Source organism: Phodopus roborovskii, unplaced genomic scaffold (genome assembly GCF_943737965.1).
Source record: "Phodopus roborovskii unplaced genomic scaffold, PHOROB, whole genome shotgun sequence".
NCBI lineage: Eukaryota > Metazoa > Chordata > Mammalia > Rodentia > Cricetidae > Phodopus > Phodopus roborovskii.
The window spans coordinates 1,930,228-1,957,541 of record NW_026125264.1 but is presented as its reverse complement, the minus strand read 5'-3'; the positions used below and the strand labels follow the sequence as shown (position 1 = coordinate 1,957,541).

The following is a 27,314-nucleotide window of genomic DNA, read 5'->3' as shown; positions in this document are numbered from 1 at the left end:
CATGCTAGGCAAACATTCCACCAGCTAAACTACATGTTTAGCCCCATGAGTGCTGTTTCACTTTGAAATTTTAAACTACTTTTGAGGATGGTAACTCATGTGTTCATTTTATAGGCAGGTATGGATCTATAGTTGGTGTTACCTCACACCTCAATAATTTTATTTTATTTTTGATATGTGGCTGACCCTGGCTGACCTGGAACTTGCTATGTAAACTAGTCTGGCCTTGAGCTTACAGAGATCTACTTGCCTCTGTCCTCCAAATTCTGGGATTACACGTGTGTACCACCATGCCTGGCTTGCATATTATAAAATGCAAATTACATAGAGCTGAAAGATGGAGTTTTGACATTTTAGAATCCACAGTGAGGGAGCATATTGTTGTTGCCTTGTGAGTGAGGAACTGGCTGTCCTGAGGGTCGGATCTGCTGTGGTTCATGCCTGCCTGAGGGCTCTATTGCATCCCTTTCAGTTGTCAGCATGTCATTGAATAGATTGTAGAGGATATTCTCTAGATTGTAATGCTTGGATTCATCTCAAGTAGGCCTTGAACTTCCTGAATCAATGTGCTGAGACTTATCTACATTTTCCTTCTAAATGCCTTCCCTCATTTTTAAAAACCTGAGCTATTGATCATATTTTGACTCTTTTGAACTTTCCCTTAAAGAAATGAATTCACTGTAACCTGGTCCATGTCTCCAGCACCCCATTGTTCTTCCAGAGAAGGGGAAAATTATCTCCCAGCATATTTTAGCTTTATTAAAAATACTGAAAATAGGATCTATAAAAAACGAACTATTAAATTAGTAAATGTGTGTCATTGAAAAAAAAGTAGAAACTGTCACAAGAATCATCATTCTATAGGGACAAAACCAAAAACCAATGAGAAACATCAACCTAGTGTTTTTTACTATGAAAATCTCTAGCTTCAGGCCAGTAAGATAGCTCAGCAGGTAAAGATGTGTGTTGTAGAATCCTGACAACCTGAGCTCAAGCCTGGGAACCCATGATGGAGAGGAAAACCAACTACTGGAAGTTAACCTCTGTCTTCCACTTGTATGCCAACCCCCAAAGGCCACACAGTTTTGTTTTATGGTATGGGTGTTTTGCTTGCATATATGTCTGTGCACCATGTTCATGTAGTATCCAAGGAGATGTTATAGGGCATGGGATTCCCTGGGATTGTAATTGAGAGACGTTCATGAGCCACCATGTAGGCGGTAGGAATTAAACCTGGGTCCTCTGGAAAAGCAATTAGTGCTCTTAACCACTGATTCACACCCTCCCAGTTCTAATAAATAAAAATAAAAATGTATAGTTTATTATTCATCTAACTAAACTATTTGAAAGGATTTTCATGCCCTCCCCCTTTGATAGCTTATTCATTCACTTGACTTTTCCTATCCAGCAATGTGACCTTTGTCCTGTTAAGGTGAAATGAAATGGGTGGTATTACTTTTGGTGTGTTGATGTTCTCTGTTTAGGTCCAGGGAGGTAGTTTTGACTGGTGGTGGTGTCTTGACAGTTTGGTAACGTCCATTTCCTTATAGTCAGATTTGAAGATCTGGAATCCATGGCCCTACCTTCAGCTGGCTCTGGCACTTATGCCATGATGAAGATAGCAAGTCCAGCTTGTCCCCCATCTTGTATGTAATGCTCTTGTTGCCTGCTTCTTAAATAATTGGGGCTGATGCAGAAGTAGGTGACATAGTTTTATTCTCTGAACTGGGGGAACAAGTTGGCCTTTTTGGTTTGGTGAACCTGCATTACCATAGGACTCCCTGACATGTCCCATGGTTCCCTTGAGAGTCTCCCTGGGCCGGTGTGTGTCCTATGGATTGCTTTATATTCACATTTGTCCTGGCTCTTGGTGCTGTTATTGCCCCCTGTGAGTCAATTTCATCAATAAAAAGTCTCAAACTGGGTGAAAATGGCTGTGTGTTTCTGGTTTATGGGTTAGATTCTGATGTTACCTTCATGTTGTTTGTATGGAATTTCCTTAATTCCCTGGCTATAAATTTGACTGCTGTGGACTCAGGGATCGCTGCCAAGAGGTTACAAAGGAAGTGAGCATTGCAAACTGATTGCTATCTGCCAGCCACCAATTTTAGCTGTGGAGATCAAATTGGGTCAGGTTGAATGTCCTCTGCAAATTGGCCTTAAGAGTCATTTGCCTGGCTCCAGGGACTGAATGGAAACCAGAAGCATCTCTTCATTTCTGGGACAAATGTCCTTAGCCTTGGGTCATCTGCCCTACAACTGCATACCTAACAATTACAATGTATCATGTCAGTTACTCCCTTCTGTGCTGCTATCATGCTCCCTACCTCGGGATCTGTACCCTCCTTTCCCCTCTGCAGTCTGTTCTGAGCAGATCTCGGTGTGTTAAAAGCAGTGGTTATGACTTGGGATCTTACTTGCTCTTTGATTTTAAATATAAATTGAATTGCCTGTTCCCTCCTTCCCTCTGGACTTCAAGTTCCTCTCCATTCTACCTTCATTTCTTCTTTGATCTTCTTTTCTCTTTGGTTCTGAGGATGAAATGCAAAGCTCCATGCATGATAGGCAAGTGCTCTCCACTGAGCTGTGTCTCCAGCCTGTGTCCATTTCTTTTGAGTGGTCTCTGTTGTTTGAGAGGTCTTTAATTCCACTTGGTGCTTTGCCTCGGTTCATGACCACAGGTTTATGCTCTCTCTCCTAGTTAAAGACATATATATGTCTCTTTTTTTCTAACAAAATGAAATATAATAAGATAAAAAACATAGCAAAGTTGGACAAGATGCAGTGGTGGCACATGCCTTTAATTTCAGCACTTGGGAGGTGGATCTCTGTGAGTTAGAGACCAGCCTGATTTACAAGAGCTAGTTCCAGGACAGTCTCCAGAGCCACAGAGGAAACCCTGTCTCGAAAAACAAAAGGAGGAGGATGAGGAGGAAGAGGAGGAGGAGGAGAAAAAGTTGGACAAGATCATTCAATAGAAAAAGCTCCAAGAGCAGACACAAGAACCAGAGACCTATTTGTTCATACATCCAGGAGTCAGTCCTTTAAAAGTACTGAGAGAGAGCTATAGTATATATTCAGGGGACCTGGTGCAGAACAGTGTAGGCCCTGTGCTTGCTGCTTCAGCATGAGTTCATAAGAGCTGTGCCTTTCTCTGGTGTCCTCTATTTCCTCTGTCTCCCCTACTCCTGCCCCCTCTTCTGCAGAATTCCCTGAACTCTGCTGGGAAGGATTTGATGGAGACATTTCATTTAGAGCTGTGTGTTCCAAGGTGTCCCTGAATAATGTCTGGCTTTTGGTTTTGGTATTCATATTCATCTGCTGCAGGAGGAAGCCTCTCTGATGATGGCTGAAATAAGGCACTGATTTATGAGTATAGCAGAATATCTTTAGGAGTCATTCCATACTACCCCTCAAATGCCCTTCATTTCTAGCTGTCTCTCCCCTCATTCCCTCCTTCAAGCCCATCTTCCCCTCTGCCTTCCCACCTGATCATCCCATTCTCATGCCTCACCTTCCATTCCTCCCATAATATCTATTTTCTCTTCCTAGGGAGATCCATGTGTTCCCCAAGTCTCCTCCCCTATGCCTGTCCTTTCTGGATCTATGAATTATAGTTTGGTTATACTTTATTTAATAGCTAATATCTAGATATAATTGAATACATGCCATGTTTATCTTTTTGGGTCTAGGTTACCTCATTCAGGATTAGTTTTCTCTAGTTCCATTCATTTGCCTGCAAATTTCATGATATCATTTTTTTTTAAACAGCTGAATGATACTCCATTGTGTAAATGTACCATATTTTCTTTGCCTATTCTTCTGTTGAGGGACATCTAGGTTTCCAGTTTCTGGCTATTATGAATAGAGCAGCAGTGAATATGGTTGAGCAAGTGTCCTTGTGGTAAGATGAAGTATCTTTTGGGTATATGCCCGAGAGCAATATAGCTGAATCTTGAAGTAGATCAATTTCCATCTTTCTGAGGGTCTGTCATACTGATTTTCATAGTGGCTGTTTAAGTTTGCAACCCCACTAGTAACAGAGGCGTGTTTCCCTTGCTTCACATCCTTGCTACCACGAGCTGTCACTTAGACATATGTCTCTTATAAAGCTTAGTCTTGAGGAGTTGGGGAATGGCTTAGATGCTAAATGTTGCCTTGCATGCAGCGTGCAAGCTCTCGGTTTGATCCTTAGAACCCACATTAAAAAAAAAAAAAAAAAAAGCCAAGCATGATGACATATACTTACAATTCAGTGCTGGGGAAGTGGAGACAGGCTTGGGTCTGCTGCCTACTTGGTGATGTCCAGGTCAGTGAGAAACCCTGTCTCACTGGTTATGGCATTTGAGGAATGACACCCAAAGCTGTCCCCTGGCCTCCTCAGGCATGCATGCACAGCTGCTCACACCAGTGCTTGGCCATATACTAAGCACATAGCCACACACCAGCATGTCCTCACACACTAGTGGAAGAATAGCATGGAGAACTCCCCTTTGCTCAGATTGTGAATATTGCCCTGATCTGCTGCTTTGTTTGTATTTGTTGAGCCATTTGGTACAAGTTATGGACCTCATGTCTCTTTACCCTTGAAAGTACATAATTATGTGTGTTTCCTAAGCAATACGTGATTCTTAAAAGACTAGAAAACAAACACAGTCAATAGCTACATAGAACCCTTTTATCTGTTTTCACCCATTGTTGGACCCTAGAGTATTTATTACTTCTAGTTGTTAGGTTCCTTGAACCATCTTCAGACTACAGTAGTTTCTTAGCTGCTTTGTTTTAACATGGCAGACCCTGTGTGTGTGTGTGAGAGAGAGAGAGTACGTGCATGCACATGTGTGCTTGTACATGTGTGTATGAATGTTCATGCATGCTTGTACATGTTCGTGAACACCTCTGGAGACAAAGGTCAAGCAATGTTGGTTGTCGTCTATCTCTCTCCACCTTAGGTTTTGAGACAGGGTCTCACTGAACCCAGACCATTCTGTTTCAGCTACACAGGTTGGCTAGCAAGCCGCTGGGGCCCTCTTGTGTTTCTGGGGTCACCTTTGTGTCCTTCAATGCCAATCTTTTATATGAGGGTCTGAGCTCAAGTCCTCAATTTTGAACAGCAAGACTTGATTTCCTTTCTGCCTTTTGCTTTTTGTAGGTTTTCTGTGTAGCTCAGGCTATCCTGGAGCTGGCTATGTTGCCCATGGTGGCTTTAAAAATCACATATCTTTCTGCTTCAGCCTCTCAAGTGCTGGAGTACAGCCATGTTCACTGACATTGGAGTGCACTGGCCCAGTTATAAAGTGTCCTGCAGTCTGAGCTTGTCGTTTTCTCATGTTTTGATTTAGATTATACATAGCTATCATTATAGATGCACTGAGAGATGCCATTTACCTCCATCATTACTGGTACTCTTTATTTTTTTGAGACATAGTCTCATGTAGCTCAGGCAGGCCTTCAGCTGAGGATAACCTTGAGCTTACTATCCTCTTGCCTTTTTACCTCTTGAATGTGAAGAGACACCATGACCAAGGGAACTTATAAGAGAAAACATTTAATTGGGAGCTTGCTTACAATTTTAGAGGGTTAGTCCATTTCCCTTGTGGCAGGAAGCCTGTTGCTGGAGCCGAGAGCCTACATATTATCCATAAGTTGCAGAAGGCAGAGAGAGAAAGACTGGGGCTTGGTGTGGTAGTTTTGAAATCTTAAAGCCCACCGCTCAGTGACATCTCTTCTAACAAGGCCACACGTCCTAACCCTTCCTAAGCAGTCTACCAACCAGACATTGAAATACATGAGCCTATGGGGGCCATTCTCACTCAAACCCCTAAGCCTGGGGACTGAACATACTGCTTTCATATATGCTAGATAAGTACCAAGTTTCATTTCTATTCCCTAGAGATTAGCTAAAGCTTCAGGACAACACAAAGCTTAATGTTTATAAGCATATACAAGCTTGCTGGCTTCATGCAAGTGTAGTGATCTACTTGCTTTTGAATGCAGACTTTTTATAGAACTCCCTGTTAGTCTTTGACTCCTGGGAATCCAAATTGGCAGAATGCCCCTGTCCCTAAAAGGGATCCAAAGTTTGTCTCCATTCTGACAAGGTCCTGTTGTTTGGGGAGAAGACCTTCCATTCCTCACCCCCCATACTCATAGTTTGTATAATGTTCTGTTAAATTTTAGGCAGATCAGGCCTGCCCTGGGCCCAGAGCTTTGGTGGAATCCTACTTTGTCTCATCCCTGGCTGTGTCCTACTTGACTAGGTGAGGATTCCAGAAGCCAAGGAGTCATGGCCACCCAGAGCTACCCCCTATTTCATTCTCTGAGCACTAGGACTCAATACCAACCACCCTGCCCATGCCATGTAAATCCTAAGGATTGCTGTCAGACCCCCCATCTTTAAAAAAAAAATTAGAGGGTGTGTGTGGTGGTGGATATACATAGTTCCAACACCTTGGAGGTGAAGGCAAGAGGATCAAGTCATATCTGGCCACCCTTGGCTATAAAGGGAGTTCTAAGCCACCTGGATTACATGAGAACTTGTCTTAGAAAATTAAAACCAAGTTAACAAAAAGCATAGATCTAATTGGTTCACTTCTGTTACTGGTGTGGCACTTAGAAGGCATTTGCACTTGCTTCCAGCCAGTCCTCATCATTGAGCTCCGTCTGCCTCAGGTGGGCACCAGTGTGCACATCGCAGCTGGCATTGTGTGGCTTCACAGAGAAGGAAGATGAGCCAGTGGCAGTAGAAATTGCAGCCCAGTCAGCCCTTGGCCTCCGAGCTGTAAAAGGTTGAGAAGGCAGGCCAGTGCAGCTTTGGGTGAGTCTGGCAATCTACTGGTGGGAGTGATGGAGCCCAGCAAAGTGCGAACACTGAAGAGATCTCTGACCAACCAAAGGGGATCAAAAATAAGGGCCCTGCCAAGACCTGCAAAACTACCTCAGCTTCAGGGAGAAGACCAAGGGGCAAACTCTCCAAACGGAAAAATTAGAAGTAACCATCTCAGAGTCGTGGGCTAAGGAGCAAGAAAGACTGCTGCCTACCCCCAGCCCCGCCTCCCACAGCCCCGCCCCTCCTACCTATTCCCACCCACCAGCTGCTGGGCTCTGCTTCCAGCCGCGTGGGGGAGGAAGCAGTTTTCATCCAACCTCAATCCCAGCGCCTTTCCTACCCACGCGCACATTTGCCCGCCTTCCCAGACGAGGTTAACGTTCAGTCCCACAAAGCCTGTGCCTCCTGAGCCCTTTGGGGACATTGTTCTCTGGGCTCTTAATCTGGGGTCCCCCTTCGGTACTGCTCTGCTCTTCAGCCTTTTCGCAGTGCAGCCTGGGAGTGCGCCCCTGTCCCTAAAAGAGGTCTAATAAACCTCCTCTCCATGCTGACAAGGTAACCTTTTGTCTGAACTGGCAACAGCAGCAGACATGGCTACTGCAGACAATGTTTAGACCCCAGGATGTCCCCTGGCCAAACTGTCACCAGCTGGAGCTCTCAGGCACTTCCACACCACCTTACCTAGTGCTTTCAAATAAGTTGGGCAAGTCCGGTGGGGTAGAGGAAGTAGGACAGGAATTGGGGCCTATCCACATTGCCTTCACTCGGGATCTGGAACCTAGTGCAGTGGCAGATGCAGGCAGACATTATCCATCACCCAAGTGAGGCCCTATTTCCCCGTGACAGCTGCCCAAGGCATGCTGGGGCACTCTCCCATCCCCACTTCCTGCTGAGCTATTTCCCTTCATCCAGTGGGAAGCTCTTAGGTAGGAGCTGGCCCTGCCCCCCCCCCCCCCCCCCCCGCTGCTCACAAACTTCTTCTGGACAGTTGTGTTGTTTCTTCAGTGTTGCTTAGACACAAACCACTGCTACTGCTGCCAGCACTAAATATTCATCCTCACCCATCTGGTTCTGTCAACATTTGCCTCCCCAAGGTACTTTGTGGGGAAGGGGGGAGGGCTCCATGCAGTGGGAGGGAGGGTGGATGTGGATGAACAGTGTGTAGGGGCCACCTTCTCCCTTTGTTCTGTTATGAGGAGGTCATTTTCTCTCTCCCTCCCACTCTCTAATCTGCCACAGATAACTGACATTAAATTTAGGCCTTCTTAGGCCTTTTTTATTTTTTAAAAATGTATTTTTATGTGTATGATTGTTTTATCTGCATGTATGTCTGTGTACCACATGTGTCCAAGAAGGTCAGAAGATGGCATTAGAGTCTTTAGAACTGTAGTTGTAGACAGTTGTGAGTTGTTGTGTTGGGTGCTAGGAATTGAACCTGGATCCTTTGTAGGAACAGTCAATGCTTTTAACTGATGAAGCCATCTCTCCAGCCCTAATAGGCATTTTTTAAAAATGTATGTGCCAACATACACATTCATATATTTAATAGAAATGTACTTATAAATAAATTTACTTTTGTAGATTCCCTTTTCTGCCGTTTCCAGGGTTTCCCCCACACTACCACATCCTAGTTGTCTTTTGTGTTTTCTTTTCTGTCCCCTAAATGTGTCTATGCTCTAAGCTTACCAGTCCCCCAATTTCCAGACATTTGAGTTTATTTCTAGCTGAGTGGTTAGCATGACTTGCTTCATGCCCCCTTCCCTCCCTGCTCCTTTTTCTGGAGAAGCTTCTGCCATTTCCCTTAGTTACCATGGGGCTTGGCTTCTAGCCCTTCCCCTGGGTTCTTGTCTTCTCCTGGTCTTTCTTCATGGGCTGTTGAGACACCACTGGACAGGACCTTCTTGCCAGTTTTCAGTTTTCCTCCCCATGGTCTTCCCTCTTGTGCTGAGAACTTTCTCCAGTGCCCTTCATCCCAGGAATTCAGTCTCCTAAGCCAGATACTTATGTTCTTGCGTTCTCCTTGGTTTTCTCCTCGCTATTTTCTTTCCACTTTTCCCTCTCTTCCTGATGCCTCCTGGGATCTTATGGTCCAGCCGTGTGACTTATTTGGTCAGTCCCCTGGGTACTGCAGTCTCTTATTTTTCTTAGCTGGCTATTCTGCTCTCTGAGAATGCCCCTCAACTCTCATCAGGGCTGGGGACCCTGCTGGTCTCATGCCCCAAAATCTTAGCATAGCACTGATCTTTCATTAGAAACATGCCCTTGACATGGAAGAGTGAGATCCCACCATGTGTTCTCATCTGATCTCATTGGAGAAAGTCCCAGGGTCCTGCCTGGAGGATGTTGGAGGCTGTATGTAGTGGAAGGTTATGTCTTCAACTTTAGATGTGTGTCTACCTATGGATGTCCTTCTCCTCAGTTGAATGGTTCTTGGGACCAGCACATGACTGGCTAAGCCCCTCCAAATTTTCTAGGAGTAAAGCAATTTGAGAAACTTCATGGCTTCAGTGGGTCAGCCCCTTTCCATCAATTCAGGAAGGCATCATTGTAAACTTAGGGAAGGAAGGTCTCTCTAGAAAAGGCGCTGCTCATGGAATACTTACTAGGAGTGGCTGTGGACAAGGGGCAGCCATTATTCCTTTGACCTTTTCTACTGGGCTGGGCTAGGTCAGTTCTGCAGACTTGTTTTTAAAGCAGCTGTGATTACCCATTCTAGGTCAAGACTAATGTCTTCTGAGAAGTTAGGAGAGAACCCTCAGCCTCAAAAGGTAAGAAAGCGACAGAGTAAAGAAGGAAGAGGACATTTGGGAACCACACAAAGTGTCACTTGCCACCATACAAGTCCACTAGCTTTTGCACCAGACTTGCGTACTTAGATTATTTATAGGGCCAAGTGGTAACTTAGATGTGCCTAACAAGCAGGCTCCTATTCCCTCTTTTCCTCTCCTCACCATCCCCCACACTGAGGACTGAGCCCAGAACTCAAGTAAGTTAGGCAAGTGTACCACTCACTGTCTTATATCCCCAGCCCTAATATTTTGCTTTGTTTTTGCGATAGTGTCTCACTGTGTATCTCTGACTGGCCTGGAACTTATTATGAAGACCAGGCTGGCCTCAAATTCACAAAGATCTGCCTGCCTCTGCCTTCAGAGTGCTGGGATTAAAGGCACACACAACCACGCCCAGCTGTATTTAAAAAAAATTTAGTTACTTATTATTATTTTTGAGACAGGGTTTCATTATGAAGCCCAGGCTAGCTTCATATTTGTGGCAGTCCTGCCTCAGCATCCCAGGTGCTGGCTGGGATTGCAGATGTGTGCTTTCGTAGACACACATTTAGCTTGGCTTCTTTGAGGGCTCAGCATGGGCCAGATACCACACACATGAGGATATCAATTCACTGTATATAGCCTATACTAAATTTTGCTCAATAAAGTGGTGATAATGGTGAGGTGGGTTATATAAGTTATCATTAAGCCAGATATATGTCACGTTATCTGTAAAGTGCATGGGACAGGAAATACAGAGATAATGCAAATATGAACGGAATACACCCTCATCTTCTTGAATCTCACTCAGAGATACGCACAAGAATCATCATTATTTATTGTAAAGCCACTTTCCTGGGCTTCATGTACCGTTTAGGTCTTCAGAACTCTGCAGGCTGTGGATTTCTACTCCTCAGGTGAAGAAATCAGTGGCTCAGAGAGGTGATGCGAAATGCCCAAGATAAAATAGCTTGTAAGTGGGAGAGCCAGATGTAATTGTGACTCAGAGCTCTGCAGCCCCATGCTTCCTCTCATGCCTGCTGTCCACATTTGGAGATGCCCTAGAGTGGTAGAAATGATGAGAGCTTGGTGAAATGTTAGGGGTGGCAGTGGCGGCTCTCAATCCAAGGTAAAGAAAAAGCTCCTCGGAGAAAACGCTGATAGAGTGGGGTTTTTAGCTGTGGGGTAGGCGGGCAGTGCTGTGCATAGTGTACAAGCTAAGAAGTAGAGCATGTGCTGTGTTGGAGTGGTGGGGTACAGTCTGGGACCTGGTGTGTGCCTTGAAAGGAGGAAGCCTGTTAAAGCTAGACTGAGACAATGCTATGCTCAGGAATCGGAGGTAGAGGGGGCAGCCATGGAGTGTAAAAGTCATGACCATATTTGCCTCCTAGGAAGATGACTGGTATCAATGTTGAGAGATGGACTGGAAAGGAAGGGCAGACGCTGATCATTGTGCTTGTGCCTGCCATAAGTCAGTGTTTGGGGTAGGACAGGGGTTGGGAGATGGATATCAAGAAGAATGGACAAGAGGAACGTTAAGAAGGCACAGGAAGGAGAGGGAAGGGCTGAGACAGTTCCGGTGTTCCTAACGGGCCTTGGGTGGATGGTAAGAGTGTCCACTCCATCAGGCTTGTGAAGGCGGGATTCTCTGCTCTGTTCCTTGTTGTTTGGATCCACAGTGTCTGGTGCTCAGTAAGCGTGTGTAGATCATGAGGGAATTTGTGGACCTTCATAGGAGCCCAAGCATGCTTGCCCCTTTGGTGGGACTGAAGTCCTTTAGAGCATTCTAAGCTAGGAGGGGTGACAGACTCAACTTGGGAGGTTGAGGCAGGGGAATGTCAATGCCAGCTTGGGCTACATGTTGAGAACCTGTCTCAATGAACAAAACAAACAAAAAGTTAAAACAAAACAGAAAAAGGAGCCTGTGTCCTCTGACCTTGCTGACCCAAACATGGCATCCATAAGAGAACAATGGTTACCTCCACCATCACAAGAAAGACTCTAGACCCTTCTGCATCTTCATAGGATTAAAACATGTAAGAAAGAGTAAAGAAGCCTTACTTCTTCCGTCAATGAGCAACACTCACAGAGGTTTACCTTGTAAATGAGATATGCCAGCAAACATTTGACTCAGGGAACTAACTGTCTTAGTGTCTAGTTCTTGTGGTCATATTTGTTCCAGCTGGCCCCTCCACATGAATCCCAGGACAAGGAGACTTCTGATTCTCTGGCCCTGACAAGCACTGTTAGCCAGAGCAGTGTTGTCCACCAAAGGACTCAGCAGTTTACTGAGATGCACCTGGCAGACCTACAGAAGGTGTTTGAGAAGGAGACAGATAAGAATGGAGGTACAGCTATACTGTAGAATGGTCTCTGAAACTCCTGCTCAGGACCTGGTATCTGGGGTGTATGGAGGGCTCACACCTGGGCAACACTGTTATGTCTGGTGTCCTGTTTATATCTGGGTAAGTGGTACAAGGATATTGAAAGCTACTTGGGAACTAAGGTGTTTCTAAAATCCCACTAGCCTGGATACCCAAGTCTATCCTGTTGTATTTTGGTGTGTTTCTCTCTAAGCATTTTCAGTCTGTGGTTTGTTATTAACTGCTATATGACAGTTGCCCCAACTTGTGACTTTACCCAACTTGGGCTTGTGATCTCGTAGTTACCATGGGTATGGAGCGAGGACAGGGCTGAGCTGCCTTCCTGCCCAGGACCCCCAAATACTGCAGTTTTGTAGTCATCTGGACCATGGTGTCATCAGGGGCTAGACTCAGGAAGGACTTATGTTAAGCTCATACACATTGTTCCAGAATTCAAATCCTTTCGACTGTAGTAGGGAGGCCTTTCATTTTTTTCTGACTGTTGCCCTCAGTTCCCAGAAGCTACCCTACAGTGCCTGGCCATGTGAGATTCACCAACATGGCAGCTGACAAGGCTGAGCCAAAGGTAGAGCAACAGTCGCAGGTATCACAATCTCACGGTCATGGGGCTGTAAGCAATGATGTGATACCCTGTTGTCTGAAAGCAAGTCAAAGGCCTCACACTAAGCAGGAGGGGATCACAGGAGGATGTGAACATCAGGGCCCACCCATCCTGGGGGGGCCTCTGTAAATATCTCTAATCTTACTCTTCAGATACTAATTTGAAGTTGAAAATATTCTGAGCTGAGGAAGGGTTTCACACCGGCTGACCAAACACTAGCTTAGCCTCCCTTACCCAGATGTATTCAGAACACTTACCCAGGCTGGGTAAAATCAGCTAACACAATGCACATTTTGAAATAAAGTGTGAGATATCTCATGAAAGCAAGAAACAGCAATTAAATGGGTTTGCATTTACACCTCCGTAAAGTGAAAAGCCCTAAGTTGGGGTTGTGTACATTATTGCAGGATGCTTCTTTTCCCTATCATTTTAATGTCTGAAGGACTTGGTGTGGCGCCCTGGAGCCTCCTAGGCAAGCCTTACTAATGGGTCCAAGAGTTTTTCCGTGATTGGAGCCATCCCTCTGGTTCACTTATTTACATCCTGTGGGCTGTAAATAATGTCCTGGGGACACCCTAAGCATACCAGACCTTTCTCCTTCTTTTCTGCCCTTTGCAATGGTACTATGGGTGCTAGTACCCAGCCCACCTACTTTCCTGTTCATTTGAGTTTCACAGACACACTCTTGAGAGAGAGAGAGAGAGAAAGGGAGAGAGAGAGATGCACAGAGAGACAGAGACAGTGTGTGTGTGCCCATATGGAACAGGCTGGAAGTTGATACCAGGGTATCTTCTTATATTGCTCTTCATCTTATTTGAGACAGGGTTTCTTCACCAGATCCAATGCTTGTTGTTTTGGCAAGGCTGGTGGACTGCAAGGCCCCAGGATCCAGCAGGCTTTGCCCTGCCTAGGACTGGGATTACAGGCATGTGCTGCCATGTCTGGCTTTACATGTAGGTTCCTGGGATTGAACTCTATCCCCCTACTTGCAAATGCTTCACCACTAAACTGACTTGTCAACCTGAGCTTTTTATTTTTAAACATCTGGCCATGATGTTACTTTGAGGGAGGAAAATTCCCTCCATATTGATGGAAGGTTTGGAAATCAGGCTGCTTTTCCTTTTTTTGACACTTTCAACAAGGCTATTGAGAACATGGGTGCCCTAACGTTTCCTAGGCCCCTGGACACCAGCACTGGTGGCTGGATGAGCAAGGTCATGTTGGTTCCTTCCTGTTCGCCCTGTGTCCTCCAAGCCAGGGAGTTCTTGCATCGTGGGAGGCCCGGGGCTCTGAAGAGACCTCCTTCCCTTCTTCTGAGGATTTGTAAGTGCAGAGGCAGTTTTGCTTTGCCTATCTCTCTGCAGTGCTCTTAAACTGTCATTGTCACCATGGGCATGGAAATAGAGCACTACTTACAACATGTAAATCTCTTGGCCCCAGCTTTACATACTTGAGATGGACATTTTTTCAAGCAAGTACATGTTACTCAGGCTTTTGTTTTACCATCAGTCTAGTGTGACAGGGGCAATGGCTGTACAGCAGTGGGCAGGGTGGTGTGAAGACCATGAGCATCTGGGGCCAGATGCTGAAGTTTGTCTGTCACTACCAACCTACTGGCTGTTGACTTTGGGCAGGTGGCCTGTTTCCTTAGAGTCCCCCGTATGTGGTCAGCATTCATAGAATGCCGAACTGGCACTTCTTGATGCCCACAGAAACACTCAGGGACTAGTGTCCATGGAGTGCCCAGAACCGATGACAGAAGGGCTTTTGTGTACTTCTAGAGGTCATGGCGGAGTGAGAGACAGTGCCTGTGTCAGACAACTAAGACTGTCTGGCAGTGGGGATAACAGCCTCTTCAGATGGTCCTTAGGAAGGAAGGCATCCTTGTAGAAAGAATGACCTGGACTGCAGGGAGGGCCAGCTAAGCTGTGGAAGGCCCCAAGGTGGGCAAGGGGGGGGGGACAGAGTATGGAGGACATGGTGGAAGATGGTTCTTCCTGAAAAGGCCAAGATACTGCATGACCTTCTGGCTGTGGTAAGGGTTCCAGTATTTGAAGGGGTTTTAGAAGTGATTTTTAAAGGCAATAATTATAATTAGGGCCAACTGACACCTTTCAAACTTGAACCCAGCTCAGAGGGAAGCCTTTTATGCTTACCTTGCCTTCTTCCTTTCTTCACCCTCACCCCTTCTAGGCAAAGTGTGCTGTTATTATATTGTTACGTTTTTCTGAAACAGGATCTCATGTAGCCCAGGCTGGCCTTGAACTCTGAACTTTCTGACTCTGCCACCCCACATGCTGAAATTACAGGCATACACCATCATACCTGACTGAAAGTTTTTATTTTCACAAATTGCTTTAAAAAGATGTATTTACCATACCGTGGAGCAGCTTAGTGGTCAAGCATGTGTGAGGCCCTAGGTTCAGATCCACAATGTGGAACCTGCTGTGTCTCTCCCCCTGTGTGGCTGCTTATACCTCTCTCTCTCCCCATGCGGAGGTCACTGCTCACCATCTGCCTCTGGTCTGTGGAGGGTTGTTGATCAGAAGTGGGGCCTGGTCTTTTGAGAACCTCTGTCCACCCTGCCTCCTGCTGTGGGGTCAACACAGTGGCAGGTGTTCATGACAAATGACTGCGTGTGCCGATGAGATGGGAAAGACAATTGGGTGATCGTGGAAGCATCAGGAATCAGCTAGCCTGTGCTAAGGTGGATGCTGGGGCCTTGAGGGAAGGGCAAATGGGGCCAAGCTGGGGACTGATGGGAGGGCTTGGGGAGGGGCTGCCTCCTAAGGCATCACACCTCTGGCTGGAGTTCTCCCACCTGCCTCCCTTGAGGGGTCCAACTGACAATCACAGGCAGGTAACAGAGAGAGTGTCTGGAGTGGGGTGCCTGCAGCCTGTGGCCTGTGAGGGCCGAGTGACTTGTGACCAAGCACTGGTGTTCTCTCTTGAAGCCCTGGACAAGGATGGTTTCATTAAGGTCATGAAGATGATGCTTAGCAGCATGTCAGAGGAGATGCTGGAGGTGCTGTTCTTGAAGGTGGACTCAGACTGCAATGGCTTTGTCACCTGGGTAAGGAAGGTGCCCCACTGCCACAGGAAGTTGGGAAATGCTAGAAGGTTCAGTCTGGACCTCTCAGTGGAGCAAGCAGAGGCTTGAAGATGGGAGGCATCAAGAATCAGAAAGTCAAAATGGATTCTGGTACCAGTTGGGGCAATAGCTAGGCAGAGGGGAGTTTGGTGTCTGTGAGGAGTCTCCCCCGAGACTTCTGTGAGGTCTGCTCATTGTCTCTCACACTGAGACCTTCCCATCAAGCATTCACACCTGAGGTACAGCTAGTTTGCCTGTACTTCAGAGCCATTCCCTCCTGGTGTAGGGGGCTGTAGGGGAACAAAGAAAGACACTGTATGCCAGGCAAACATCAAGACCACTGCCGATACCTTCTTTCCTTTGCTTTGTCTTTTTGAGACAGCAAAAGTATGTGGACTATTTGATGCGTGAGTTCCAGGGCAAGGAGGAGATGAGGAAGAGTCAGTACCGCCTACACTTCCACCTTCCCATGACCATCATCCCCCTGTAAGAGCCTCTTCCCTGAAGCTGAGGTATGATGAAAAAGTGCTGGCACCAGGCCTGCAGGGAGCCCCCTCCTCAGTCCATGAGTCACTCTGCTGGCTTAACCAAGGTGCCGGATGGCCCCTCACAATCTGTAGGTGGTCACAATGACAAAGGTAGGTGGCTTGTCCCCTTTCCACAGCCAAGGCTCAGAGAGGCCAGCCCGAGGGCTTGCTTAGGCTAACAGGCAGTAAGTGGTGATGCTGTTCTAAGTACTCTCCCCACCTTTTCTGCACACTCCAGTTTCTCTCGTTTCTCTGTATGGCCAGTGCTGAGTCTGGTAGTGTCATCCTCAGAGGCACAGATGGTTCACATATGTGCAGCTGGGGGTCCCCTGTGAAGTGACAGGGAGGAAGCTGGCCAAGCTGTGGAGGCCGCGTGAGGCCTTGCTGACCCTCAGGAGAAGGTAGAACATAGTGGCTCTAGCTTGGCTCCATCTGCCCTGCTACTCGGCTTGTGGTCCCTTTCTGCATGGCTTCTACTTGGCCTTGGAGGGCTTCTGTAGCAGCCCACCATGTATACTTATTTAGTACATTTTACATTTTCATGAGAACCTTCCTAGAGAAGTGAAAGTGCTAGAAGCTGTAAGTCCCAAGAGTTTCTGTGCTAGGTTTGAACCAAGAGTGGAAAGTTACGGGGAGATTGCTGATTTGATCTTGACCTCATGCATCCTAGTCTGGCTTCCAACTCACTTGACCTTTTGATCCTACTACTTCTGCTTCCTGAGGGCTTGGATTATAGGTATGCAGTTAGTTCTATGCAATGCTGGGGATCAAATCCAGGGCGCCATGCATGCTAGCCAAGCACTCCTTCAACTGATCTAAATCCCCAGTGCCTCGGGGAAATTAGGGCAAAGGAGGGAGGAGTTGGTGTAATAACTGGAGGAGACTTAGCCAGGCTGCCCGTCCCTAGTCTTCTTTGTATCCTTGGCTTTTCAGAAGCAAGGTTGTGGCTGTGAGTGATGGTACATACCTGCAGTCCCAGAGCACTCAGGTGCTAGAGGCAGGAGGATCATAATTTCAGGGTTCCCTTCAGCTACATGATGAGTTGGAGACCAGCCCAGTATATAGGACATTGTTCCCACCTGGGGTCTTATGATGGCAACTGCTTCTTAAACACCTTCAGCTGAAAATATTCAATGTCCAAAGTGCCATGCTTTGGAATGGCATGTCTCAACTCTTATTAACCTTTTCCTTTCTATACTGTGGCTCTGTCTCCCCCAGTGATGCTCTTCCCTCTAACACCCTAAGGACAAGGGGCAGTTTGTTGGCTTACAGTGGTTCTCAACCTTCCTAATGCTGTGACCCTTTAACACAATTCCTCATGCTGTGGTGACCCCCAACCATAAAATTATTTTTGTTGTTACTTCATAACTATAATTTTGCTACTGTTATGAATTGCAATGTAAATATCTGATGTGCAGGATATTTGATGTGTGACTCCTGTGAAAGAATCATATGACCTCCGAAGAGATCATGACCTACAGGTTGAGAACCACTGGCTTATCGAATGCCCTCTACCTCCAGGGCTGTTGAGCTGGGCTGCCTGTGGGCCCTTTCTCCTTCAATGGAACCACCCTGGGTCGGAGCACTGGCAGCCTGAGCTGTGTGGCCAGGGTGCCAGCTCCTGTGGTGCACAGTTTAGTGACCACATTTGTGGTCTGATGAGAGCAGGCTGTAGGCAGGCCTGCTTCAATGAGCCACACCCAGTGCAGGCTGTGGAAAAGCAAGATCTAGAGGTTGTCTCTGCCTTGGGCAGCCTGAAGCTTCAGTGGAGAGGGCTGTTTAATGGAGATCATAGAAGAGTAGCTTGTAAAAAGAAATATGGTTGGGAGTTAATTGAGGAGTAGCCAATTAAATATGAATAACGAGAGATTTTATAACTGTAATTTTGACATGAACACTTAGCTTCTCCTTCACTGGTCTTTCTGTTTCTTCCAATCTCAAGAATGTTTAAAATCTAGGACACAGAATTCTTAGGAAGCCTTTTCTGTATTTGCTTTCATTTATTTCTATAGCTTACAAACCCAGGGGGATCTCTGATCTGATAGAGAAAGTAGCCAGAATAGCCAGGCAATGCTTAGTTAATTTTATGAGAGGGTGACTTTTAAAAGCCGGCTCACCTTACCAAGTCTAGGTTGAGCACACACCCAACACACCATCCTCTTTGATCCTTTCACTGTCCAGAAAGGGAGGGGCACAGTCAGCGCACTGAGGAAGCAGACCTCCCCGAGATGCTATTCCCAGGGCTTTGTTAGAGTCAGGCCTCACATCTCTATTCCCCCGGTCTTCAGTCCTGCTGAAAAGGGCAGGGTTGAAGTGACAGAGAGAGACATTTGGAAATATTGGACACATTCAGTACAGTGAAGTAAGCTGATGACAGGGGACAAGGAGACCTATAGCTAGACACACATGCCCCTGTTCCTCTGTGGAACTGTGCGTAGACTCCCCCTAAGCCTCAGGTCAGCTCATACCTGAAGGCTCTGGAGGAGGGATGAAAGCACTAGGCTTTAAGTTTTAGCTCTGTTGGGATTGGGGTGGGATGCAACTCTCTGTAAGTGATGTGACCTGTTCCAAGCTACCATGATCCAAGATGGGCAGATGATGGGGGAGTGTGAGCTTTAATAGCCAGAGAGCTGGCTTTGTTGGCACTGGGGCAGGAAAGCAGCCACTGGCAGGTAGCATGGAGGCTTGCTTGGAAGGCTTGCTGTGGGTAACAGTCTGCAAGGCCAGGCCTGCCCAGGAACTGTTTGCTGTGTTCAGTATTCTGGCCATAAGGAGTTCAGTGCACAGAGCCCTGCGCCTCATTACCCCTTGGTCTACTCTTGCCTTATTCTACTCCCCTCTTTGCCCCAGAGCATGAAGGCAATGGCTAGAAAGTACCATTTCTCAGGTATCTGTCACAAGCTTTACCCTGCTTGCCATCTGTGGGCTGTTTCTCCTGGGAAGAAGCTCTGAAGATCTCCACTCTCTGTGTCTACGAAGTGAGGGACCTGGCTGGCTATTTCTAGAGCTCAACTTTAGAGTCTATCTCATGCTGTATTGCAGTCGGTTATTTTTCTGGATGGAACCCAGGGTTATTTTTCTGGATGGAACCCAGGGCCTCGCACACACTAGGTAGACAGTCTACCACTGAACCACACCCTATCCTCTATTGGGGTTCATTTTCTTGTGGTCTTTGTTGATCCAGTTAAAGTCTACTTGGAGAAAGGGCAGAGTCCCATGTCCCCTGGAGCCACCTACAGTTTTTTTGGTGTGTGTGTGTGTGTGTGTGTGTGTGTGTGTGTGTGTTATCCCCGCTAGCCTCTGTTCTGCCTCTTCTGTGGCTCTTGGTTCATGCAGATACTTTCTTTCTGAGTTGTATGCTTGCTTCTTGCCATTTGTAGGCACCATGGGAGTGAGGTTGTGAAAGTGGCCTTTTTAATCCAACGGTTCAAAAAGATGGGGTGTTTCCTGACTGTCACCAAAGACGGGGTCCTGCAGTTCTGGTCTGAGACCTTCTCAATGATGAGCTCCTATCGGGTGAGTAGGATACTCATGGGATTGGTGGAGAACCTCTGTTGTGGCACCCTGAGTGGATTCATCCTTGGTTGGCATTTATTATCTGAGCAACCTGGCATTGAAATCACAGGGCTTGGGTCAATATTCTGAATTTACTATTGGAGCCTCATACTTGTCACCTACTAAGCTTGGATATCTACTAGGCACCCCCAAAGCAGTTTGTTCAGGGAGTGTGTCCCTGGAGTCCCCATCTCAGTGAGTGTTACCCTCTAGCCTCTGTGCCAGTGTCCAGCTTTCTGTCCTTGCACTGTCTTATCCACACTGTCCCTAAGTCCTGCTAATTGAAACCTCTGTCTGGTCCAGGCAGGAAATAATGGGCTCTGGGGCCTAAATACCAGAGTTAGAGTCCCAGCTATACCATACAACAGTTGTGAGATGCTGGCTGAGATGTCTCTGATTCCTTGTATGCCCAAAGAGACCTAGAGTAGTAGCCCCTCTCAGAGTTGAAGGGGAACTTAATAGTATGGATCATGGGTTTTGCTTGAGCAGATCAAGGCATTTATCACTGGCTTATATTAAATGAATATAAGCCAGTATCATCATGGGCTTTCTGCTATCAGCTCATGGCCTAGTATAGTAAGGAATGACACAGTCAGGCAAATCTCTGCTGTGTATTTGATGCTGCCAGGCTAGTGGAGGATCCTGCAGCAAACAAGGAAAGGCCTGCTTTCCAGGGCTCCCTAGTAAGGCTTTCAGAGAACACTATCAGCAGTGTGAAGGGGTTCACACTGTGTAGCCACACAATGCTTTACATTGCAGCAGGATCAGTCCTTGTGGGGGAAGAGACTTGGATGGGGCTAGGGTATGTAGAGGTTCCCTGACTATTGGGGGCTTCTCTGTGTGTCTTCACGTCTGCATTATTGAGCCTGTGGTTTCTGGCATACATTGTCTTGCTTTTCTCCACCTGTGTGTGGAAGTGGGCAGCCTGATCTCTTGGCAGTGAGTGCTGTATGGTCACCTGTATGGCCCCTCAGGGGACAGAGCTTGGGAGCCCAAAGAGACAGAGAAAGGCTCCTTGGGAAGTCCTGAGAATTGTGGAGGTTCTTCCTGAAGGAGCTGGCTTGGGATAGATTGTAGGCCTCTTAGGACGGGAGGCTTTGGAAGTGGGTCTGGCCTTAAGTGACTGAGATCATGAAGGTGGTGACTGTTAGGCCCATTTTACAGATGAGGGAATAGCCTGGAGGAGTTTAGTCAAGGCTTTGCTTTTAGTGCTGGCATGCCAGGACCATGCTTGCTCTGGGACCTAGTGTGGCACGAAAGGTCCCTGTACCTCTGCACTCTGTTAATAACCTATGGCCTGAGGCTCTGTTCTTCTTCTGCCAGCTAACCCAGACCCAGCAGTTGGGCCACCAGCAGATGTGGGTTGTCGACATGGTATGTATACACAACATGAACCTCATTGCAGTTGCCTCAACTGAGCTGAAGATAGGTGAGTCCCTGGGGCTCTCCAGGCCTACCCTCGGCTTCTAGTGAGTGGTGGAGCTGCACTTGAGACAGATCTGTTGGCTGAGTGTGAATGGGAGTCCTCTGGGAATGTTGTTGGGTAGTGAGGGCCGCTGAGTGCAGTGTGCTTTAAGGGGCACTGGGTGTTGGTCTTGCTTTGTAGGCAGATGTGCTCTGTGAATGCTGAATGTCTACAAGCTTTGAGCAGTTCAAATTGTGAACCACAGCCCTTGCCAGTCTCCAGCTTGATTTTACCTTCGTGTCCTGCTGCCTTCAGTCCAGGCTATCTTTAGCTGTCACTGGGATAGTCCTGAAGCCTCCTCGTGCTTAGCTCACTTCCTCTGAAGGTCCCTCTATAGCTACCAATAGGCTTGTGAAATGTCTCCCTGAAGAAAACCTTCAGGAAGCACAGGCTAGGGGAGGGGCCTTAGTCTGGCCCCGGCTGCCCATCGTTTCCCTTGGACTGGACTCTCCTCCTGTTGTGCTGAGGATACTGTGACCTTCTCTTGCCATCTCTGATGGGCACTGTGGGTCAATTTGCATACTTTACCCTACCTCCCACACCTCTCCCCATCCTAGCCAGAGCTTCTACTTTTCCTTTGATTCATCACAGCATTACTTCTTGCAGAGGCCCTTCCATGACCTACTAGTCCAAGTCAGGTGCCTCTCAGAATGTGATCATATATTATGTCAGTGAGAGTCTTTGGTGTCTGCCTTCTCCTCTGTCCTGGAGCTCAGGCAGTGAGAACTGTGTCTGCTTCACTCACATCTCAGTGCTTGGTGACATCTAGAGGCTTAGTGGCACTGGGTAGGTGGGTGGATGGATAAAGGGTTCAATTGGTCAGATCATCAAGGAGAGGACATTCCTGTGTGTCCCCCATGGCCCATGGTGCAGAGCTAAATAGAAGGCTGGAGAGTGGCTGTTCCGAAATGGCCAGTGCCCAGGTTTCAACTCCAGTCCTGCCACTCAGTAGGTGTGTGATTTTGAGCAGCTACTTTACCTTTGAGGGCCTTGATCTACCCAGAGGAAAAGCAGGGGCAATGCTCCATATCACTAGGGTGAGTGTGTGTTAGTGATTGGATGTATGAGATGCTTGGTATATGTTAGCCAATGCTGTCCTTACCAAAAGGACAGACTGTGATACAGCTAGAGAAGCAAGGGCTTGAGCAATTAGGAGCTGGTTGCTACCCATGATTCCTAGTGTTCTCTCCCTTCATCCTCAATCCTGAGAATCTAACCCCATTTCCTCATGCCTTCACCTCTGCTGACTGAACAGATGTGGTCTGCTCAGAGCACTTGGTCAAGGGTAGAGGGTCACCAGCATGAACCTTGACCTATGTGGTCGGCTCAGCTAGCCCTGCTCTGTGACTCATAGCCCTTCTAGGATGGCTGGGCCTGTATGGAGCAGACACTTGAGGGCCTGTCATTCAAATGTGGGAGGCTGCTCCTCAGCCTCATTAGACTGACTGGGCTGCCTGAAGGGAGTAGGGTTTAGTCAGCAGCAGCTGTGCATCAGGGCTCCATGGAAGGCTTATTGGGCAGGATGAAAATAATGTTTCAAAAGACCAGCCTGGCAGGCTGGTTCCAGACAGTGAGGGATGGGGGTCGGGGGCTGCATAAAGCCACCCTAAAATCTGTTCTTCATATTTACCTGCATGCTGTGAGCTAGCCTGGTCTTTGATCTGCTTGGGGTTCCCAGCTCTAGCCCTGAGGAGGGGTGGTGAGTGATGGGGGGCAGACCTATTTGTTTCTGTTTGCTCTAAACACCAGCAAGGACTCACACATGGGTGGACTAGCAGAAGCCACAGGGGCCAGAAGTTGGCCGCTACCCACATTTCCCAGGGCTTGGAACTTGTCTCTTCCTTTGTGCATCACAGCCATAGTTACTCAGCAAAGTGGAGCCCTGACTGCTGTGTTAGATGCTGAGGACCCCGCAGGTGCCATGTAAAACATGCTCCCTGCCTTCACACAGCACTCAGGCCAGGCAGCTCCTGCAGTCAAATAAAAGGGAAATGAACTTGAGGCAGAGATGAAGGTGGTGAGGGAGATTGACAGGCAGCTAGCCAGGCCCAGCTGAAGAGGGGGAAGCCTTTCTAAGATGGGGCCTCTGAGCTGGTCTGGGGTATTCAAGGTGGGAAAAGTAGGGTGTGGCAGACAACAGGGAGACATATCTACAGAGGCAAAAGGCTGGCATGCTTAGAGCCTGCTGCTGTATGGGGCCATAGGTCAGGTAGGGGGAGACACAGAGGTGCTCTCTCGGATACGGAAGGTACACTGGGCTGTGGAGGGTCTGATCCTAAAGGACTTTTCGGGCCGTGGTCTGCATTAGGCTTTTGTTCTGGCTGCAGTGGGCTCAAAGCATAGTTTGCAGCTGGATCTTGGCTCGGCGAGTGGTTGCTCTCAGCTCTGCTGCTCTTGGTTGCTGTGGGGGTGGGGTGGGGTGGGCTACAGGGCCAGAGAGGTGGCAGGGAGTGCTGGGAGGCTGCCTGCCACTGCCAGAACCTCCCAAGCCTGAGCCATGGCTCTCGGCTCTGTATGTCCCTCTCTTTTCTCTTTCCCAGAGTTCTTTGATATCAGTAACCACAAATGTGTCCGGGCCTTCACCTTTATTGATTTGGATAGCTGTGTCATGGTCATGGACTACTGGTAAGTCTCACAGGAGTTGGACAGGGTCTTGGCAGCTACCATGTCACTGGGAAGGGGGCTGGGACCCCAGAGAGCACCGGGAAGAGTTGGCTCTGAGCTCATTGTCGTATTACCCCTTATTGCTTCTCTCCCTGGACTTGTTCAGTCCCTCTACTCTCAGAGCCATCTTTACCCTAATGCGGTAAATAAGGATCAGGATAAACAAATAAGCCGAATAGATGTTTATTCAGGGAGAAATAACTTACAACCTAGACAGATGAACACCAGGAAATTCAACCCGATCCTCTCCTGTCCGAGTCACGCCAGAAAGAGAGCGCCTTCCTGGCCCCCTCCGACCTCCTCCCTCAGGTCACCTCCGCCCATAGCTCCACCCCCCAATGGGCGTGGTCAGTGCTACAGAAGGACTACCTCACTACAATTCCCCTTTTAGTCTAAAGAAAAGATTTAGGCTTAATACAAAACTATATACAAAACAGTGAATAACAAGTGTGTTTTAAGAAAAGGAAAATCGAGAACAAAATGACCTACATATCTAGTCCTAGGGTGAGGGCATAATGGAGTTTACAATAGAGTTGTCCTAAGCTGGAAAACGTAAGTCTAGTACCTAATATATCTAACTAGGAAGAGAGAATAATAGTTGTGATAGTTTAATCTTCAACCTCATCAAGACCTGAGAAGGAAAATAACAATACTAGAGTAGACAGGAAATGCGGATGGACAACTTCCAAAACGGTGCAGCAAGGACAGAAACAGCAAGCCACCTGAACAGTCACCCTAGGTCTCACAGTGACGTTGGTACACCCAGATTTGGCTAAGGCCAAGAGAACTTGACAGACCACAACAACAGCAGGGAAATAGAATGGCTGTCTTACCCTGACTTGGCAAGGTCAAGCAGTCTTTTATATTTGTCTCCTGCAAGCACATAGGACTGCATGTCCAAATCAGTGGTCAAGGTGGGGGCAATTCTATGCCCAACAGGCCATTAGCTGAGGCGAGATTGAACTCCAGCAGGAGCAACAACAGTGTCCAACATATTTTCGGGAAAATGCACGGTGCTGTCAGGAGCAACAGTGTCTCATGTCAATGGAGTACTAATATTAAAACATTTAAATGCCATGTTCTGTATGTCTATGAAGGATTGAAGATTAAGCATCTATATCTGACTAATCTCATAGGTACAGGAAATGTGAGTGAAGATAATCTGTAATACTCGGGAACTTAGCTAAAAAGACTGATTAAAACTTTCCTGAGTAAAGCAGGAACAAATACTTAAACAATATAACTATTTACATGTACCTACATGTAAATCCCTAAAATAGAGGTAGAGTATAAGTGTCAAGACAAGAGGTAGAACTATAAAGGGCAGCAAGATAAATATCCCAAATTGTATCAATATACAAAATGTCTTGAACACAAGAAAAGTATACATACATAGAATATGGTAAAAAATAATGTGCATAAATATTATAAGTGGAAACATTTAACACAATATAACAAAATATAAACTTAATTTTACATAGCTTACCACATAGGAATACATAACAATGTAAGCTGTAAAATACTATCTCATTCATACTCAAATTCTCAAGGAAATAGGCTAATCTACTTATATCCCATCTAAACCATACCTTTACCCACCATTCCCTATTCCTGTCTAAAAGATAAACCCGAGTGTAAGCATCACCCAATCCCAAATAACTAAAACCAACCCAAAGACGATGACTATTATCGTATTACCCCTTATTGCTTCTCTCCCTGGACTTGTTCAGTCCCTCTACTCTCAGAGCCATCTTTACCCCCCTCCTCCTTTTCTTTCTTACCCCATCAACCACTAAGTGTCAGCAGAGGCTTGTCCTGTTGCACTGAGGTCTCTGGGAGGTAAAAAGTGGTTGAAACAGAGGCTGAATTTTGGTTCTGTGATGACTGGGATGTGCTTGGCCACTGGCCAGAGGCCCAGAGCAAGGCTGGAAGTCTGTTGGAACTGTCCTTGTCCCTAAGATGGACAGGACCTTGGGGCACTAGGGCAGAAGGCTCCACAGGAAGGGTTCATAACCTAACAGCTTCAAGCAGCCTGAGAAACTCTACACAGGGAAGATTTGACACACTGAATATCAATGATAGCAGTGGGCAGTTACAAGGAGGAAGGTTAGTGGTAAGGGGTCAATATGTCATTAGGATCTCCCAGCAAGTCATTAGAACTCCTGGCAAGGAAGCAGAAAATAGGTTTTTAGACAAAAAATGTCCTACCCAAAAGTTTCCTTTTCTGCCCTATTAAAACAAAACAAAACAAAAACCCAAAAAACCAAATCCCCGATTCCCTGGGTCACAGCCGGCACTCTCATGGCAGAAAGGCTGCTCTTTGTTGTTCTGATTGAAGGCAGCCAGCTTCTGTAGAGATCAGTCTCTTTATTTTTATGTGACCTCGGTCAGTCCCCATGCGACACACAGCATGTTCTATCTTCATCTTTCCCCCAGGTCTGACTATCACAAAGGTGTGTTCTGCTATGGGGACACCAAGGGCAACGTCGTCATCTTCATGTCTGACAATGTGGCTGGTGGGCTGTTCAACCCACACATCCTTCCCCGGACCTCCAAGTGGGGTAGCTAAAGGATATGGGAATGGGCAGAGGCCTGGGGAGTGGGTAGACATGGATGCTGAGTTGCCCGACTCTGAGGCATCTTATTTCCTTGTCTCTGGAGTTCAGAGAGTGAGCACCCTGCTTTACTGGGGCAAGGGAATAGTGCAGTGGTGTCAGGACAGGCCGGAGGGTCTGAGCTGAGAGACAGTCTTTTGAGGTGGGGACTTTTGCTGATGAGGATTGAAGGTTGCAGATCTTCCTTAGTTCAGGGAGTGCAAGTGCTTGGCTGTGGCCCTGGGACACGTCTCCTACCCGCTGAGGTTCAGGGCGGTGACCGTGTCTGACGTGAGTGCTTCTTTGAGCTATCTTTGAGTGAGAGTAGACTAGCAAGGCCACAGGGTGGGCTGTGGTGGAGCCTGGGGGACTACCCGACTTGGCAGCAGTGTGAATAAACACAGCAGGCATCAGTAGTCAGCTGTACCCTGAGCTCATGATGCATCGCCCCCTGTCATCTCCACGCACTAGGACCGAGTAACTTGTTCCTGCCCATTAAGAGGTTTAGTGAACTGAAGCTACTCATGCCCACCCTGAGGCTGGGGAGTGGCAACTGAGATCTGAAGCCAAGCTGCATGTCCAGAGTCTCCAATTCTCACCATCTGCAGGGATGTGCCCTAAATTGAGTCAGGAAGTCATTTGGAGCTTCTTTGACAAAGGGTGCAAGGTCAACAGAGGCCACCTGCCTGGGGCTTCCTGGCAGGCTCACTGGGTTTGGATCAGATTCAGGATGGATCCTTAAGTGAGATGCTGGGCCTCTAGTCACCCTAGAAGCCTGGACCCTGGGGCCCTGTCACCTTTCCATCCAGGATGCCAGGGCAGCCCTTGCTGGGACT

At 47.2% G+C, this 27,314-nt stretch overlaps 1 protein-coding gene across 1 annotated transcript in view; it reads left to right on the top strand.

Annotated features, from left to right (window-relative positions):
* Positions 1 to 7,245: 7,245 nt before the first annotated feature.
* Positions 7,246 to 27,314, top strand: part of Efcab8 (EF-hand calcium binding domain 8) — a 62,591-nt gene continuing 42,522 nt past the window's right edge. The window contains exons 1-9 of the mRNA XM_051192938.1: positions 7,246 to 7,384; positions 9,546 to 9,597; positions 11,780 to 11,945; positions 15,537 to 15,655; positions 16,056 to 16,159; positions 19,581 to 19,716; positions 21,079 to 21,184; positions 23,761 to 23,845; positions 26,321 to 26,445. Of these exons, the coding sequence (XP_051048895.1) occupies positions 7,374 to 7,384; positions 9,546 to 9,597; positions 11,780 to 11,945; positions 15,537 to 15,655; positions 16,056 to 16,159; positions 19,581 to 19,716; positions 21,079 to 21,184; positions 23,761 to 23,845; positions 26,321 to 26,445 (904 nt within the window). The 5' untranslated portion in view covers positions 7,246 to 7,373. The remainder of the gene's footprint in view (positions 7,385 to 9,545; positions 9,598 to 11,779; positions 11,946 to 15,536; positions 15,656 to 16,055; positions 16,160 to 19,580; positions 19,717 to 21,078; positions 21,185 to 23,760; positions 23,846 to 26,320; positions 26,446 to 27,314) is intronic.